Source organism: Aotus nancymaae, unplaced genomic scaffold, assembly GCF_030222135.1.
Source record: "Aotus nancymaae isolate 86718 unplaced genomic scaffold, 86718_ANA_hifiasm-v0.15.2.pri h1tg000006l, whole genome shotgun sequence".
NCBI lineage: Eukaryota > Metazoa > Chordata > Mammalia > Primates > Aotidae > Aotus > Aotus nancymaae.
Window position 1 is genome coordinate 39,206,714 of NW_026988417.1, and position 16,783 is coordinate 39,223,496.

The following is a 16,783-nucleotide window of genomic DNA, read 5'->3' on the forward strand; positions in this document are numbered from 1 at the left end:
GCTTAGGTGGGCGGTTCGCTTGAGGTCAAGATTTCAAGACCAGCCTGGGCAACATGGTGAAACCCCATCTCTACTAAATATACAAAAATTAGATGGGCATGGTGGTGTACACCTGTAGCTCCAGCTACTTGGGAGGCTGAGGCAGGAGAATCATTGTAACCTGGGAGGCAGAGGTTGCAGTGAGCTGAGATCAAGCCACTGCACTCCAGCTTGGGTGACAGAGTGAGACCCCGCCTCAAAAACAACAAAAATCTGTCACCACTTCCTTGTCCCCAAGCATTCTTGTTTGCTCAGACCATGACAAGGGACATGCTGCTTACTCCTGAAGGGGAATTTTCTGCCCTTCCCAACAACTCTCAGAATGGGGCAATAAGGTCTACCCTCTGACTTCAGACGGTTGGGGCAGAATTAGGCCTGAGTAAGGAAAAGACAGGTTTTACCTGATAGAGGATACAGAGAGCCCCATGTTCTTCCTTTCTTCCCCCGACGACTCTACCTACAGACTGAGAAAAAGCCTAACAACTGGTGATGCCCCTTTGAAAACCTTACTGCAGGCACGTTTGATTTGAACATGGTCAAAGCCATACCATCTCCTGAAGTTCTAGATAAGGAGGTCCAGGGGGCCATTTTCTTTTTGCTTTATCTCTAGCTGCCTAGGAGAAGAGAACCCATGTGTAGATGTGAGAGCCTGAGTAAGGCTTGGACTTACTTCAAAGAGAAGGGCTGGGGTTTATGCTGAATGAATGCATTCTCAAATCTGGTTCATACTGACCTGCACCAGGTTTAATGGCAACTGGATTGACGGTAGAGATTTCCAAATTCGGCACAAGTTCATATCCTTTTTCCTGCTGCTTTCCTTTCCCTTCATGATATCGGCTATATATACCACGGCCAGCAGAATATCCCCCGAGGTAGGAACCCCTGGGCCCTGGGGCTCTGTTGCCAGCTGCTCCTCGCCCTCGGCCTCTTATGCTGCCTGCTTGGAATAACAACACAAAAGATGATGAGCAACCAATGTGATGGTGCTGCAGGAGACCTCAGCCCTCAGTTCTTGGCATTTAACTGCCCCAAAGTTGCAGGAGGCGATATCTTTGCTCTTTAATGGGCTGATAAAGATGCTTCCAACATTCTATTTCAGCCTAGATTTGTATCCTAAGCATGTCTGCTTAGCACAAGGGGCAAACCTGCAGGGTGAGTTCCTAGGATTGTATCTGCAATTTCAGTAAAGGAAAACATTCACAGACTACCCTGCCCGACACCAAAAAAAAGGGAGGGGCCAGTATCTCACGCCTATAATCCCAGTACTTTGGGAGGCTGAGGCAAGAGGATGGCTTGAGCCCAAGGGTTCAAGACCAGCCTGGCCAATATGGTGAGACAATTTTTTAATGGTCTCCAATTATATATATATGTGTATATACATATATACATATATATATAGTATATATATACATATATACATATACTAAATATTACAGCAAAAAAAAATTCTAAATAATTTTTTTATAAAAAGTCAGACCTGGAAGGGGATTTGCTAGTCCACTTTCCTCATTTCATGCTTGAGAAAACAGGCCAGGGGAAGTAAAAGTGACTAAAGTCACAGACCCAGCTAATCAGAACAGGACGCAGATCTATGTATCTTATTTTCCAGGTAATGCCAGGTTTCATTATATCCTAATTAACGATAACAAAAAACAAAACTAAAAATCATTGACTCCACCAATTCTTAAGATTTAATATCACAAGCAGGTTTCAACCTCAACACCAAGAGACTGGTGGACTAGCCTCGGGTAACCCGGTGGGCCCTGGCAAGGCAGACTGTCAGCGCTTGCACACTGCTGTGATTTTGCTGCTCACCCCAGAACGATCTGTATTTCTATCCATGCTGCAGAAGTGATGGCCTTTGGTGCCAGCAAAGAACAGGACCCAGAATGCAAACCCAAAACGGGGGTGGGAGGGCCCTCGGCGCCTACCAGCTCAGCAAATGCCAGCCACAATATCCCTGATGCCCCCTCCCTAGGAGGCAACATTCTTGCCCCCCAACCCCCGCCCCAGGAGAAGAGCCCCCACTAACCTTTCATGAAGTAGTCCCTGTTGGGCCCGATGAGGGCGTTGTAGGGGTAGCCGTAGTAGGCCAGCGTGTAGGGGTCACAGGAGTACACGTAGCTGGGCTGCTGGGCCGCCTCGGCCGCGCTACCGCCCCTGGCCGCCTTCTGGTAGCGCGAGTACTGCTCCTTGTCTACGGGCTTGGCTAGCGTGACCTCCAGGCACGAGCCCTCCAGCTCGGTGCCGTTGAGGTTGTTCATGGCGTGCACGGCATCCTCGCGGCTGGTGAAGTGCACGAAGGCATAGTCGCGGATCTTCTTGACGCGCTCCACGCAGCCAGGGTTGAACTGGCCGAAGCTCTTCTTGATGGTGTCCTCGGTGGTCTCGATCATGAGGTTGCGCACGTAGAGGATCTTCACGGTCTCCATCACGTCCTCGTCCACGTCGATCTCAGGCTCGGCCCAGTCCACAGCGATCTGGTGGCCCCACAGCTGGATGCGGCCGGGCATGAGCTTGCGGCGCGCCATGGCGGCCGCGCGGTGGCTCTCGTACTCCACGAAGGCGAAGCCGCGGTTCTTCATCTTGTCGGCCGCGCTGGCGTAGACGATCACATCCAACACGCCCTCGGTGACTTTGGCGATCTCCTCCAAGATCTCCTCGCGCTTCTTCATCTTGGGGATGCCGCCGATGAAGAGGCGGCAGTTGTCCACGCTGCAGCACACGCCCAGAAGCCGGCCCGGGCGGATCTCGTAGTTGTTGAGCTCGCGCACGGCGCGCTTGGCCTCGTGCTTGTGGCAGTACATGACGAAGGCGTAGCCGCGGTTCTTGCCGTCGAAGTCCATCATGAGGCGCAACTCATAGATGCGGCCCACGGTCTCGAACACGGGCACCAGCTCGTCCTCATAAACGTCACGCGGGATCTTGCCCACGAAGACCTCGCAGCCGCGCTGGGGGTGCGGGCCCTCCCAGCCCGGCGGCGGGCCGCCATACTTGCGCTGCCCGTTCTCCTGCACCATGCTGTAGCCCGTGCGCTCCATCAGCGCCAGCAGCGCTGCTTCGTTGGGCGCGCCCGCCACGCCCTCGGGCACCTTGGCCGAGGACCCGGTGGCCGAGTCGCTGCTCATGGCTGCGGTGGAATCCTCTGCGGTCATAATGTCAAAGGCATCCACAGCTGGCGGAAACCTGGGGAAGCAGAAAGAAGCGTCAGTGGCGAACTGCTGGAGGCTGCCTCCTTTGGGTTGGGTTAAGTAGCCTTGCAAGTATGCATTCATAGGCCAAGGGGTGGGGGGTGGGGGGTGGGGGGCGGGGGGGCGGAAGGGAGGTGGCTTAAATGAGAAATAGGATGGAGGCATTCTGGAAATACAGCAGCCCTCCACTTGTCTGAAATAGTCACGTTGTTTTGCAGCAAAAACCAGAAGTGAGTTAGAAAAAAAAAAAAAAAATCACAGTGAGCAAGTACTTCCATTTCATCAGTAACTAGACAGTTTGAAGTTTTGAGAAACTGATATTGTTGGTAAAAACCTCACGATGTTTTGCTTAATTCCTGCACTGTTAACTCTGTCTGATTTCCTTGTTATATGGAATTTTACAAACTCCATGTATTTCTTTGGCGAACACAGCTTTCTTCTTTTTTTAAGGCAGTCTTTTTCATCGTAGGAATGGAAATACAGCAGTGTATTTACAGTGAAGATTTTAAATTATTAAAGACAATTTTTAGGAAGTGTTATTGTATAGAGCTAGCTGTGTATTGAAGCTTTTTACAAGGAAGAAATGAAGTGCCCACATGCCACGAACTTGGTCTAGGAACTGTGTAATAAACTAGTTAATCTGATTTTGATGGTGGCACTCAGGTAAAATTCTTGGTGTGAAGTATTCAAAGATTTGGAATCGGTCCTCAAAGAGCTAGCTGACTTCAAGCTGGGGGACTTGGGAAGCAACAGCTACCTGGTAAACCACACTACTGTTTTCAGAGAACTGTCACCTGCATTCTCTTATTTAATCTTCTTAACCTCTGTATATGGTAAATGGTATTATCTTCAGTCCCAATTTGGCCATGAGGAAATAGGCTTAGAGAGGTTGAGTAAATTGCCCCATTTCACACAGCAAGCATCAGCTCGTAGGTGGGCTTGATTCCAAGTTTTCTGGCTCCAGATTCCCTGTTTTTTCTTCTAAACCAGTGATGGGCAATAGAATTTTCTATGACGCTAGAAAAGCTGTCACTTGCCACATGTGGCTACCGAGCACTTGGAATGGGGCTAGTGTGACTGAGGAGCTAGATTTTAAATTTTAATTAAACAGCCACATATCACAGTGCAGGTCTGCACTGTGCCACCTTCACTTATATAGCTGAGGGCTCTGTGGAAATGATTCTAAATTATGCAATAAGATTATCATGAAGAGCTGCAGACTATACTTTTGTAATGAAAGGCTCCAGTTGGCCTTTTAGAAAATGAAGGTCGGCCAGACGTGGTGGCTCATGCAAGTAATCCCAGCATTTTGGGAGGCTGAGGTGGGCAGATCATGAGGTCAGGAGTTCGAGTTTCACCGTGACCAACATGGTGAAACCTGTCTCTACTAAAAACACAAAAATTAGCTGGGCATGCTGGCATGAGCCTGTAATCCCAGCTACTCAGGAAGCTGAGGAAGAAGAATTGTTTGAACCCGGGAGGCGGAGGTTGCAGAGAGCCGAGATTGCATCACTCTGCACTTCAGCCTGGGCGACAGAGCAAGACCCCATCTCAAAAAAAAAAAAAAAAAAGCCTGTCTATTTCATTTTTTGTACTATAAAAATATTCAGTTAAATTTTATAGAAAGTTATGAAAAGTACATAAGAAATTGTTCCTAATTCTCCTACCCAATGATAATTACAATGAAACTTTCCCTTCAGTTTCCTAGATGTTTTTTAGAGGAGGTGGGGGGAGGAGAAGCCTGGTTTCCTCCTAATTTACATGGTGCGACTTTATTTTATAAGCATTCCTCCATATTCTTAAAAATCTTTGTAAAAACATCATTTTTAATGACTGCATAAGGTTTCATCAGTTAATCAGAACCTGAAGTATCATTCATTTTTTAAAATTTAGGACTAGGAGGTGTATACAAGAATATTAAGGGAAATTTGAAGGATAATAAAAGTGAGTTAGATCATTGAAGGAAAAAACGAAACTATAATAACACAAAAGATATCTGAGCTATTTATTTGCCAGATGGCCAAAATAGTCCTTCTGTGTTAATTTGCTCTAATATCAAGAGGCAGTACAGTTTAGCAGGTAAGCCTGTGGTTTCTGGAGCTAGACTGCGTATGTTTGTGTGTGAATCTCAACTCTAATACTTCCTAGTGTTAGCTGCGCCATGTCTCACCTCAGTTTCCCTACCTGTAAAATGGGAATGATAATAATAGTATTAACCTCATTAAGTTTAGAGGAGTGAGTTAATATATATACAACACTTTGAATGATGCCTAGAATATTGTAAATGCCCAAGAAATGTCAGTTATTATCTTTCATCCAAACTTTGGAGTAAAATCTTTGGCCAATTCTTTCAATTTTAGAATAATTTTTAAGACAAACATTCTCAGTTCTTTAAAAACATCTGTTACATGTGGCTTCTAGTTATTTTTTTTCCTCTTCAAGTGCTGGGAAGCTGGTTTGACAACATCTCCAGTTATCATGACTTTTTTTGTAGTATTCTTGGAAAATGAAACATTAGCATTAGATATGTAGTTTTAAGTTGAAAAATAATTTTTTTCTTTTTTTTAAATAGAGATGGAGGGCCAGGCACAGTAGCTAATGATACATTAGCATTAGATATGTAGTTTTAAGTTGAAAAATAATTTTTTTTTCTTTTTTTTAAATAGAGATGGAGGGCCAGCCACAGTAGCTTGTGCCTGCAATCCCAGCTCTTAGGGAGGCAGAGGTGGGAGGATTACTTGAGCCCAGGAGTTCGAGATCTGCCTGGGCAAAATAGCAAGACCCCATTCTCCACAAAAAAGGAACACCCCCCAAAAAAAGATGAAAAAAAAAAAAGGAACACCCCCCAAAAAGATCCCAGTTAAAGTAGAAATGGAGTCTCACTAAGTTACCCAGCTAGTCTCAAACTCCTGGGCTCAAGCAATCCTCCTGCCTCGGCCTCTCAAAGTGCTAGGATTATAGGCATGAGCCATCGCACCTGACCAAGAAATTTCAACATCAAATTTGAACATGAAGATCTTTCCCTTCTTCCAAATGGATGATAAGTACATATTTTTAAGAAGACTATTTGTATAAACACCCATGTAGTTATAATCTGTGACATGGGCAGGAAATTACAGGTACATGTAGGAGACAATTCAAGATTTTACCTGTTGTATTGTATAAAACATTAACTGGGCTGGGCGCAGTGGCTCACGCCTATAATCCCAGTACTTTGGGAAGCTGATGCGGGCAGATCACCTGAGGTCAGGAGTTCAATAGAAAAAATTAGCTGGACATGTAATCTCAGCTACTAGGGAGACTGAGGCATGAGAATCACTTGAACACAGGAGACAGAGGTTGTAGTGAGCCAAGATTGCGCCACTGCACTCCCACCTGGGCAACAAGAGCGAAATTCTGTCTCACACACAAAAAAATTTAACTGACTAAAGTCCAAGGAAATAGAACTTATCTCTCTGCTGAGATGGGTGGAGTTGCCTTCCCGTCACCCCAATTGTACTTTGAAACTACTATTCTACCCACAGAAACAGTCTTACAGTAGTCAGGCTATGGAGTCATTGCCAATCCCAACCCCAAAAATTTTTTTTAAAAAATCCTGTTTGCTTTCAGTTTGAAATCTGCTAGTGTCAGCAATACAATTATCTACAAACATTTAAAAATATCAATAGCTTATTTCTCCCCTAAATGAGCCCAGAAAAACCTTTTTTTTTTTTTTCCTGTTAGCAACCCTGTTTTTATTTTTACTTTGGGCACTAGGAACTTCGAGATTGATTTTTTCACTCCAATTTTAGTAACTGTAGGGGAAATTACAACACACTTTCATGTTCATCTAATTTGGGTTATAGTTTCATTTTTCAGTTTTCGTCTATTTTTTCAGTTTTCCCATTGCCATAAGTTGAGCTGTTTGTATTATATATCTTATTGTTCACATGTTCTTATAAAACATGTTGTAATTTTAGAGAAGAATCAGTGCATACATACATGCATATATATATAATTTGAGTCAGACATTGATTAACATAATATCCAAATCTGCTGTGTCTGTTACACCAACTACAAGTATGGCATAAAAACAAGTGAGAACCACAATGAGATACTACTTCACACTCATTAGGATGGTTATTATAAAAACAACAAAAACCAGGAAATAAGCATTGGCAAGGACATGAGAAATTAAAACCCTCATGCAATGTTGGTGGGAATATAAAATGGTATAGCCACTGTGAAAAACAGTATGATGGTTCCTCAATAAATTAAACATAGAATTACCATTTGAGGGTGCGGTGGCTCACATCTATAATCCCAGCACTTTGGGAGGCCGAGGTGGGCGGATCATAAGGTCAGGAGATCAAGACCATCCTGGCCAACATGGTGAAACCCCGTCTCTATGAAAAATAAAAAAATTAGCTGGTCATGGTGGCACATGCCTGTAGTTCCAGCTACTCAGGAGGCTGAGGCAGGAGAATCACTTGAACCTGGGAGGCAGAGGTTGCAGTGAACCGAGATCACACCACTGTACTCCAGCCTGGGCAACAGAGTGAGACTCTGTCTCAAAAATAAATAAATAAATAGGAAAAAAAAAAAAAGAAAAAATAATTTTTTAAAAAATTACCATTTGATCCATCAATTCCACTTCTAGGTATACACCCAAAAGACTCAAATAGATACTTGTATAATGATGTTCACAGCAACAGTATTTACAATTGTCAAAAGATGGAAGTAACCCAAATGTTGATCAATGGATTATTATAAACAGAATGTGGTATGCATATACAATGCAGTATTATTCAACCTTTTTTTTTGTAGACAGAGTCTCAATCTGTCCCCGAGCCTGGAGTACAGTGGTGTAATCTCTGCTCACTGCAACCTCCACCTCCCAGATTCAAACAATTCTCCCACCTCAGCCTCCTGAGTAGCTGGGACTACAGGCACACACCACCACACCCGGCTAATTTTTGTATTTTCAGTACAGATGGGGTTTTACCATGTTGGCCAGGCTGGTCTCGAACTTCTGACCTCAGGTGATCCGTCCACCTTGGCCTCCCAAAGTGCTGGGATTACAGGCATGAGCCACTGTGCCCAGCTTATTCAGCCTTGAATGAAATTCTGACACACACTACAATATGGAAGAATCTTGAAGACATTATGCTAATAGTGAAATAAGCCAGACACAACAGGATAAATATTATATGATTCCACTTATATAAGGTACCTAGAGAAGTCAAATTCATAGACAGAAAGTAGACTAGTGGTTACCATGGGCTGGAGAAAGGGAGGAGTGGGGAATTAGTGCTTAATGGATGTGGGTGTTTTAATTAGGGATGATAAATTCTAGAGATGGATGGTGGTGATGGCAGCACAACAGTGTGATTCATGCCACTGAACCATACACTGAAAACTGGTGACATGTTATGTATGATTTACCACAGCAAAAAAAAAAAAAAAAAAAAATTAAAAAAACCAAGAAGTTTCAGAGATGCAAAAAAGACAAAAATTAGAGTCAATAAAATTAGGATTTCATTAGAGGCCATTAAAAAATGGTACACTGAGGCCAGGTGTGGTGGCTCACGCATGTAATCCCAGCACTTTGGGAGGGTGGATCACGAGGTCAAGAGTTTGAGATCAGCTTGACCAACATGGTGAAACCCCATCTCTACTAAAACACAAAAATTAGCCAGGCATGGTGGCACATGCCTGTAATCCCAGCTACTTGGGGAGGCTGAGGCAGGAAAATCATTTGAACCCAGGAGGCAGAAGCTCCAGTGAGCCGAAATCACGCCACTGCACTCCAGCCTGGGTGACAGAGCAAGACTGTGTCTCAAAAAAAAAAAAGGGTACACTGACTCAGGTTAACACATTCAAGAAAATCTTATGGCCTAAAAATTTTATTCTCCTTATCATCGTGTTTAATATACCATAGTTACATAAATTATATGATGTGCTACTCAATGAATTCAGATTCCAAATGCTTAGCTATATTAAAAGATAAATAAAACTGGGTGCGGTGGTTTGTGCCTGTAATTCTAGCACTTTGGGAGGCTAAGGGGGGAAGACTGCTTAAGCTCAGGAGCTTGAGACCAACCTGGGCAACATGGTAAAACCCCGTCTTTACAAAAAGTACAAAAATTAGCCGGGGCATGGTGGCACGTGCCTGTAGTTCCAGCTAGTCAGGACGCTGAAGTGGGAGGATCACTTGCGCTCAGGAAGTTGAGGTTGTAGTGAGCCACGGCTGCGCCACTGCACTCCAGCCTAGGCGACAGAGTGAGACCCTGTCTCAAAGACAACAATAACAAAAAGCAAAAGATTTTCAAGTTACCTTGAAAAAGGCAACTAAACAGCTAATATGACCCTTCTCTCAAAGATGTAATGAAATGCTTAACTTCTTGTAATTATACATGCTTTAGACCAGCATTGGCAAGCTATGGCTGTGCGCCAAATATGGCCTGCTGTTTTTATAAATAAAGTTTTATTGGAACACAACTCTATCCTTAAAAAAAGAAAAAGATAATGTATGGCTGCTTTTGTACTACAATGGCAAAGTGGAATAGCTGAGACCCAGACAGTGTGGCCCATAAAGGCTAAGTAAGGTATTTACTCTCCAGCTCTGTTGACCCCTGGTCTAGGAATGTGGAAAAGCACATCCTTGAGGCTAAGTCACATAGATTCTGCTTGATAAGTATAATAGGTTTCCTATGCTGAATGATAACTTAATTTCAGGAACAATTTTTAAATTCTAACTTTTTTTGTCAGACGGAGTCTCACTCTGTTGTCCAGGCTGGAGTGCAGTGGCACAATCTTGGCTCAATGCAATCTCTGCCTCCAGGATTCAAGTGATTCATCTGCATAGCCTCCTGAGTAGCTGGGATTACAGGCGCACACCACCATGCCCAGCTAATTTTTGTATTTTTAGTAGAGACGGGGTTTCACCACGTTGGCCAGGCTGGTCTCGAACTCTTGACCTCAAGTGATCTGCCCACCTCCCAAAGTGCTGGAATTACAGGTGTGAGCCACCGTGCCCAGCCTTAAATTCTAACATATTGTAAAGACAGTGTTGTTTAGCTGCCTTTTATCCCTCTTCCAAGCTGTTTTTCATTTAACTACCATGGCCAAATTTATGAGACCTGGAAGAAGAAAATGTCTGATGAAGGTTGTTGGCTCAGCTCCTGACACTTATATACAAATGATAATTTCTTAAAATTTCAAAAGAGATACAAGAGGGTTTGTTTTCATTCACTCATTCATTCAGCAAACAGTTATTGACCACCTGCCATGTACCAGGAACTCCACTAGCTATGGTGGACCTTGTCCTTGTGGTATTGACTTCTGAGTTAACTGAACTCAGTTAACTGAATTATGCTTCAAATGCCAAATAGTTGAGAATTAAGGCATTTTGTACTCATGGTTACTGACCAGATCCTGCTTCAAAAGAGTTGTACACCTCAACATTGTTAACATTTGTTTCTGATTAGGCCATAGTTCCCTAAGTTAAAAGCCCATATATATCAGAATTTTGCTCTTAAATATATCAGGGGTGTCTGGGCACTAGTGTGAAATACTGTATCCTGAATGTTGAGATTCTTGCTTGGGGCAGAAGTGTGGACAGAGTGAATAATAAGCACACTTCAGAAGCAGAAACTTATCTGTGAGCAAATGAAAATATCTAGATAAATAACACAGAATTCCCCAACTTCATCCATTAGTTTTAAAAGGGGCTGGGCATTCTGATTTAGGCTTCACAGCATGTTGAATAAATGCAAGTCTTTAGAGTCAGAGAGTCCTAAGTCCAAATCTTAGTTCCTCCACTTCTAGCTGTGAACCTTGAGAAAAGCCATTTAACACCATTAAGACTCTATATTCTCATCACTAAAATGATGACTGTATTAACTAATGTTTATTGAATGCCTATTATGTGACAGGCAGAGTGCTATGCTCATTGTCTGTATTAACTTACTCCAATCCTCACAATGTCTATATGGGATAATACTAGGGTCTCCACCCTACAGATAGGGAAACTGAAGCACAGAGAGGCTAAGTAGACTCTCAGTTAATGAGCATAAGAGCTGGTGTGTGAACCCTGGGAGTCTGATTTTCATCATAGGGCTGTGATGAGAATTAAATAAAATGATTTGTGTAAAGTTCTTAGTGCAGAACCTAGCACTAAGTGATCAAGGAATGTTAGCACTAGAAAACTGAACTTAAGGCTGAGCGTGGTGACTCACACCTTTAATCCTAACACTTTGGGACGCTGAGGCAGGAGAATTGCTTGAGCTCAGGAGCTTGAAACTAGCCTGGGCAACATAATGAGACCCCATCTCTACAAAAATAAAAAATTAGCCGAGTGTGGTGGTGTAACACCTGTGGTCCTAGCTATCTGGGAGGCTGAGGTGGGAAGATCGCTTGAGCCTGGGAGGTCAAGGCTGCAGTGAGTTATGATCGCACCACTGTACTCCAGCCTGGGTGACAGAGCAAGACCCTGTCTCAAAACAAAAAAAAAAAAAAAAAAAAGAGAAGAAAGACAATCGAACTTTAAAAAAAAAAAAAAAAACATCAAACTTCAGGTAAGAATCTAGCTGCCATATAGGATTCTGTGCTTATAGGAAAACAGGCAAGAGATTATCCCAGGCAACTTTAAACTAGTAAGTAAGATAAGCCTCGCCTGTGAGTTCTGGTGGAGACTGGTATGTCAGAGTCTCCCAGATCCCTTTCATAGCAGGTAAGCTGTCTGGCAGTGTGATTCTCCACTGCTGGCTTATGCATCCATGTGTAAGCCTGTTTCTCACCTAATCCTGGGCTAAAGCACTTTGCAGAGGTTCTCCCAGAAAGAACGTGAAGAGACTTGCCACATTGGATGCAAAAGGTCTAACCATCTACGTAGATGCCAAATCCCCTGAGGTAGGACCCTCCCAGCACACAGCGATTCCTGCAAACACTAAAGACCCGTGAGTCTTCACTGAAGGCTGCTAGCATTAAATAAACATGGCAATATATTTGAAACAAATCATTTACTCAGCTTGCGATATAAAACAAGCAGAAAAAATATACTTTTAAATCAAGCTTTTATTATTCTGAATTAGGGATTTTTGTTTTGTTTTAGGGAGAGTTTGAACTTGTTGGTTTAAAATAAAATTTCAAGGCAAACAGGTAAAGCAGACATCATCAAGGATTTGAATTCCCTTTTTAGCATTGGTTCAGAGTACCTTTCATTCGGATTTTAACTGGCCTGGGCATGGTAGCTTACGCCTGTAATCCCAGCACTTTGGGAAGCTGAGGCGGGCGGATCACCTGAGGTTGAGAGTTCTAGACCAGCCTGACCTACATGGAGAAACCCCATCTCTACTAAAAATACAAAATTAGTTGGGTATGGTGGCGGATGCCTGTAACCCCAGCTACTTGAGAGGCTGAGGCAGGAGAATCGCTTGAACCCAGGGGGCAGAGGCTGCGGTGAGCCAAGATCACTCCAGCCTGGGCAACAAGAGCAAAGCTCCATCTCAAAAAAAAAAAAAAAAAAAAAAAGGTTTTAACTTTGAACTGGAACATGTTAGAGGGCAAAGGATACCAGTGTTCTACTGGGAAATATTTTCAATGTTTACATACCAGTCTTTACCTAGGATCAAAAACATGCATGAGTTTACTTTAGAATTAATAAGACTACCAATTAACTTTAGTTCACAGCTCTCAGAGTGTAACTGTGAGAGAGTGTGTGTGTGTGTGTGTGTGTGTGTGAGATGAGTATCTGGGATTATATGCAATTTGGAATTCTTGGGAGAGTTCTATTTGCTGACATATGGACAAACTGCAATTAGAAGATATATTCAGTGAGGTACAGTGTCTTGAGTATCTGGGATTATATGCAATTTGGAATTCTTGGGAGAGCTCTATTTGCTGACATATGGACAAATTGCAATTAGAAGATATATTCAGTGGGGTACAGTGTCTTGAGTATCTGGGATTATATGCTATTTGGAATTCTGGGAGAGCTCTATTTGCTGACATATGGACAAATTGCAATTAGAAGATATATTCAATGGGGTACAGTGTCTTCCAAGCACTACCTGGAATTTAATTCAGTGGAGGGTTTTAAAATGTGTTTATCCAAGAGGTAATTCTGTCTCTGTGGTTAGATTTCTATTTTGATGTTCCTTATTCATACCATAAAATTTTGTCCTAATACTCACTTCTTAAGCATGACCTAACACACACAATGCCCAGATCTAATAAAATGCATACCATATTTGTTAAGAGCAAAGACTTGAGTCAGAGGTCTAAGGTCAAGTCATGACTGCGCCACTTTACCAGCTGTGTCTCCTCAGGCAAATCACCTTAGTTCCATTTCCACATCTCTAAGATGGTTCTAGCAATAGCACCAGGATTAAGCGACGTTTGACAATGTGTGGCACACAATTTGTTTAAAAAGGTTAGCAATTATTGTTATTACTTTAAAGAATGTCACGTAAAAGCCATAGGTTGTGTTTTAGAGAGGCGTTTATCATGAAAGTTCAGAATAACCTCACAGTTTACAGAAAAATTACTTGATTATTTGGTAAAGGAAGATGTAGCCCCAAACTGGGGGTGGGGGAGTAGGAAATCAGAGAGAAATACAGTTTCTGCAAAAAGTTTCCAAGATCTGGCCTTACCCTGAGCATTTATCTTACTGCCTTGGCCCAAGTTACCACCACCCATAGAATAAGCACTGGAAGGACACTCCCGCTCCCGGGCAGGGTCCTGGCCCAGGGAGGTTTCTATTACCTCAGAGTTTGAAAGTAGAAAAGGAGTTCCACTCAGAATGGAGGCAGAACACGGAATTTACCTGGGAGGCCAAACAATAAGCTGAAGACTTTGAAACACAGGCTCTTTTTTTCTGTCACAGGCAGGGACCTCTTGCTATTGAAAAGCATGGACCTTGGGGCACATAAACATCTCTCCTCGACTCTCCTTTCTTCAGGTAAAATCCTGAGAGGTTGAAGATACAATGGAATAATGACATTCTGGACCATGCCTTCTGCCTGCCCCTCATCTGAGCAAGAGTTCATTCATAATGGGTCTTAATTGTGTTGATGACCGTACAGATTTGTCACAAATGACTGTGTTTGATAAACAGATGCAGTCAAAAGGCTCAGCCTTCCCGGGAGTTTCTATCAACATACACCTGAGAGTTCGGCCTTTTGCTGTGGGTTCTCTGGGACGCCTGCTGTGTACTACAAGAGGGCTGAAGCCACCCTCCTGAAAGGGGTGCAGTGGGGGGATTTTCTGCGGGGATTTGGCAACATACAAATTACCAGTTAGGCTTCTATTATTTTGTTCCCTTTATTTATTTATGTTGACGAAGTCTCATTCTGTTGCCCAAGCTGGAGTGCAGGGGCGCAATCTCTGCTCACTGCAGCCTCCGCCTTCTGGGTTCAATTGATTCTCCTGCCTCAGCCTCCCAAGTAGCTAGGACTACAGCCATGCACCACCAAACCCAGCTAAGTTTTGTACATTTTTTTAGTAGAGATGGGGTTTCATCACATTGGCCAGGCTAGTCTCGAACTCCTGGCCTCAAATGACCCACCTGCCTTGGCCTCCCAAAGTGCTGGGATTATAGGCATGAGCCACCACGCCCAGCCTTGTTCCCTTTAAATAAGCATTACTCCCTTATACTTTGTCTCAAAAGGTTGATGGGGTAATGCTGAAACAAACAAAAATAAAACCCACAAATTCAGCATACATGTGCCTCTTGGGCAAACACTTTCCCAATCTATGAACAAACAGTAAGAGGGACTTCTAGTTTCACTCCTTACCTTGGCTCCTTTGACCTAAGCCTTTGAGGGATCTGGCAAGAAACAGAAAGACCAACTGGCAGACAGATATGAGAAAGGAAAGGGAAGAAGGAGAAGTCACAGTGCCTTCTATCATTTAACAGTAGCTTGAATTCATATAGTGTTTTGGAATTTATAAAATTCTTTCAGGTCAGGCAAGGTGGTTCATGTCTGTAATTCCAGCACTTTGGGAGGCCAAGGTGGGCAGATCACTTGAGGTGAGGAGTTTGAGACTAGCCTAGCCAACATGGTGAAACCCTGTCTCTACTAAAAAAAATACAAAACGTAGCCGGGTGCGGTGGCACATGCCTATAGTCCCAGACTCCGGGGGCTTCGGCAGGAGAATTGCTTGAATGTGGGAGGTGGAGGCTGCAGTGAGGCAAGATCGAGCCACTGCACTTTAGCCTGGGTGACACAGCAAGACTCTGTTTAAAAAAAAAAAAATTCTTTCACACACATTATCTAATTTCATAAAATCTCAGAATTTGAGCTGCACAGCGAATACAGGTGTTATCTAATCCAGGGTTTCTGAACTCAGCCCTGTTGACATTTGTGATTTTTTTTTTGAGATGGAGTCTCACTCTGTCACCAGGCTGGAGGGCAGTGGTGCGATCTCGGCTCACTGCAACCTCCGACTCCCGGGTTCAAGCAATTCTCCTGCCTCAGCCTCCCAAGTAGCTGGGATTACAGGCATGCGCCACCATGCCCAGCTAATTTTTGTATTATTATTATTTTTTAAGTAGACACGGGGTTTAACCATATTGGCCAGGATGGTCTTGATCTCCTGACCTTGTGATCTGCCCACCTTGGCTTCTCAAAGTGCTGGGATACAGGGGTGAGCCACCGCGCTCAGCCGACATTTGTGATAATTCTATGTTATGGGGGGGTGTGTGTGTTGTACAGTATACGATGTTTCATAACATCCCTGTCCTTTACCCACTAGATGCAAAAGCACCCCCAACTCCACAATGTTGTGACAACCAGAAATGTCTCCAGACATTGCAAATCTGGGGGCAGGGGATATGCACAAAATTGCTTTCTGTTGAGAATTACATGTAGAGTCTATCTTGGAGCTGTATGATATGATTATGTACTGGCACACATGGTAGGTACTTTTTACATAGAGTTGTTAGGCCAGGTGTAGTGGCTCAAACCTGTCATCCCAGCACTTTGGGAGGCTGAGGTGGGCGGATCACCTGAGGTCAGGAGTTTAACACCAGCCTGACCAACATGGTGAAACCCTGTCTCTACTAAAAATGCAAAAAATTAGCTGGGCATGGTGGCGGTGCTTGTAATCCCAGCTGGCTACTCGGGAGGCTAATTGCTTGAACCCAGGAGGCGGAGGTTGCAGTGAGCCGAGATTGTGCCATTGCACTCCAGCCTGGGCAACAAGAGTGAAACTCTGTCTCAAAAAAACAAAAAGAAGTTGTTATTTTATACAGTTCTCCTCCAAAATGGGCTTGGTGTCTTGATCTGGCTCTTACGAATAGTCAAGGCTGGCCGGACATGGTGGCTCATGCCTACAATCCCAGCACTTTGGGAGACTGAGGCAGGCAGATTGCCTGAGGTCGGGAGTTCAAGACCAGCCTGGCCAACATGGCGAAACTCCGTCTCTACTAAAAATTGAAAAATTAGTTAGGTGTGGTGGCATGCGCCTGTAGTCCCAGCTACTCAGGAGGCTGAGGCAGGAAAATCGCTTGAACCCGGGAGGCGGAGGCTGCAGTGAGCCGAGATCATGCCACTACCCTCCAGCCTGGG

The 16,783-nt window shown here is 43.8% G+C and overlaps 1 protein-coding gene across 10 annotated transcripts in view; it reads right to left on the reverse strand.

Moving 5' to 3' along the window:
- The window catches only part of RBM47 (RNA binding motif protein 47), a 219,258-nt gene that overhangs the window by 12,597 nt on the left and 189,878 nt on the right, over positions 1-16,783 (reverse strand). For 8 of the 10 annotated variants that reach the window (XM_012474972.2, XM_064366558.1, XM_064366546.1 and 5 more), the window contains 3 exons: positions 14,038-14,180; positions 2,072-3,225; positions 773-979 (listed from right to left, as the gene is read on the reverse strand). In XM_012474972.2, the coding sequence (XP_012330395.1) occupies positions 773-979; positions 2,072-3,194 (1,330 nt within the window). In that variant the 5' untranslated portion in view covers positions 3,195-3,225; positions 14,038-14,180. The remainder of the gene's footprint in view (positions 1-772; positions 980-2,071; positions 3,226-14,037; positions 14,181-16,783) is intronic. The other 2 variants (XM_064366606.1, XM_064366550.1) reach the window with 2 other exon arrangements.